General features: G+C 40.4%; 1 protein-coding gene across 1 annotated transcript in view; it reads right to left on the bottom strand.

The window, feature by feature from the left end:
* Positions 1-234: 234 nt before the first annotated feature.
* HSBP1 (heat shock factor binding protein 1) overlaps positions 235-2,289 on the bottom strand; it is a 3,395-nt gene continuing 1,340 nt past the window's right edge. Inside the window, exons 3-4 of the mRNA XM_006152574.3 lie at positions 2,048-2,168; positions 235-470 (exon numbers count right to left, since the gene is read on the bottom strand). Coding sequence (XP_006152636.1) covers positions 2,050-2,168 — 119 coding nt within the window. The 3' untranslated portion in view covers positions 235-470; positions 2,048-2,049. The remainder of the gene's footprint in view (positions 471-2,047; positions 2,169-2,289) is intronic.

Genomic DNA, 2,289 nt, shown 5'->3' on the forward strand with positions numbered 1-2,289 from the left:
CAGCAGTGACAGATACTATCTGGTGTTAGCACAAAAGTCACTTTTGCTGAGAATGAAAGAATCCTAAACTCTTTAAGTGTCTTACTCCACCAGATCTAAACAATCTACGGTGTTACCTTTTCTCTAATAAAGACAATTACACAGCAACTCTTTTCAAACAGCAACTACTACAAAAGAAATTGCAGGGAAAAAAATGACTTCACAAAAATAACACTAAAAAATTTGACAGTCTTATGCAGGAACTGCCAAAGTTTTAGCGTTTAATAATTAATAGCGCAACTGACCAAGGCCTGAAATGTGAAGATAACATGTTCAAGACACTGGGGGAAGTCACTCTTTAAACTCACTATATAGTATGTGGTTAAGAACGCACACTTATAATATAAAACCTGTCTACACATAGTGGTTAGCTCAGAAAGCCAGCTGGTCTCCTCTTGGTGTTCCAGATTTTGGTGTTAATTATTAGCAACCTGTTGAAGAAGAAAAAACTATCAACATGCTTTTCACTTTATGAAGACAAATAAAAGCGATCCACTGAATTACCAACTAAAAATCCTTTCAGAATCCTCTACTGAATTAAACTTATCTTCTTTGCACATTATTTCATAATAAAACAGATTTACTTGGAAATTTTAAATAACATTTCATACTAATACTTTTTTTTTTTTTTGATATTATCCCTGTCACAGTACAGTTTTCCTGCAAGTTTATAGATGTTCTTGCTCACTTGGGATTTCTGACTGCTACATAATATAAGAGACTCACGAAAGCTTCTAAGCTTGGCAGGACATTTTCCAAATGATCTCTAAATAAAGATGCCATAACCCATAAAAGTAGTTCTATGATTACTCACGCAGTGAATCAGCCCAATCTAATAGCTGAGATACAAACAAATCTAAGTGTCTTAACCTCTCAAATCTCTATTCTCTGGGATTTTGAAGCAACCTCTATTTCACTGCTGCTCACAATATGGTCCTGGACATACCCACGAATAAAGAAAGGAATTAAGTATCTTTTCTTTCTTTTTTGGGAGAGGTTTTTGCTATAGGGTGCATGTGCTCACTAGAAAGACAGAGACAGAGAGACAGAAAGCGAGAAATCACCCTCCGGGGGTATGGCCACGCCGCAATCCCTTCTCCTCCATTCTCGTCTCGGGACCTTGGGCACGCACGCACACGCGCCCGGTGTGAGTTTAAGCCACCGGGTCCGGGACTCAAACCGTGGTCGACTATATGGGAGTCCAGTGACATAGCCATTACACTAACTGCTGGTCCCGTAACTAAGTACCTTTTTCTGTATATTCTGCTTGGCATTCTACTGAACAGCTACTAAAAATTCTTAGTAAACTTTACTTTTATAGGGAATTAAAATGGGACAAACGGGATGGGAGAAAACTAAAAAAAAATTGCTCTTGAGTTGGAGAGGTCACGACTGCATGCACACAAGAAAGGAAAGGCTTACAGAGAAGAAATCCACTGCACTGAGTACTGTGTACCTACCTTATATGGGTGTTTTTCATTATTAGTCTTTCCTGTGATACCTGAAAGTACTTGGTGGAAATTTAAATGAATTCTAGAGTAAAGGGTCACTGTGTCTCACAACCTAGTTCATCTACACTGTAAATTTCCAAAATAGTCCCTAAAATTTAAGGTGGCAGTAATGTGGGTGGCTTGTGTTATCTGCCCCCCCAACCCCCCCCCCCCAAAGATGAAAAAATCTTCCAGTGATGGGCTTTTCAGGTCAACACAAACATATCTGTCACTGGTTGGAATCATCTGAACTCTGTGTCTATATAATGCTAGCCGAGGACCTTGTCTAGCAGTGATGTAGGTCTGGGAAATAAAGCCTGGGAAAATAAGTTCTACAGAATGAAAGAGTTTGGCATGAGAAATTTCAAAACATGAAGTCCACCGGGGGAAATAAAGGGGATGCTTGCTGGGTTCATGGCTGGGTCCCCATCTAGAGAAAGTCTACCTATTAATACATCAAAATTATCTCTGGGTAATCTCTGTATTGCTTTTTAAAATGCTACTGCCCACTCCCTCACCTTCAACTCTTCTGTGTGGCAGGTATCTTGTTTTCACCTTCCAGCTCTTCCACGCCAGCCTGTGTCATGAGGTCGGCGATGTTTTTCTCCAGGTCATCAATGCGACTACTCATATCATCAAGTGGTGAAGTTAAAGAGGACAACACCAACTTCTCTCCATTTCCTATCCTGCCCTCCAGGCCCTGTGGACTATGGTCTTAAGCACGGCTGTCTCTGGATACTGTCACAGCCTGGTGGTCAGG

The sequence above is a fragment of the Tupaia chinensis genome, unplaced genomic scaffold (assembly GCF_000334495.1).
Source record: "Tupaia chinensis unplaced genomic scaffold, TupChi_1.0 Scaffold000355_1, whole genome shotgun sequence".
In the NCBI taxonomy this organism is placed as follows: domain Eukaryota; kingdom Metazoa; phylum Chordata; class Mammalia; order Scandentia; family Tupaiidae; genus Tupaia; species Tupaia belangeri.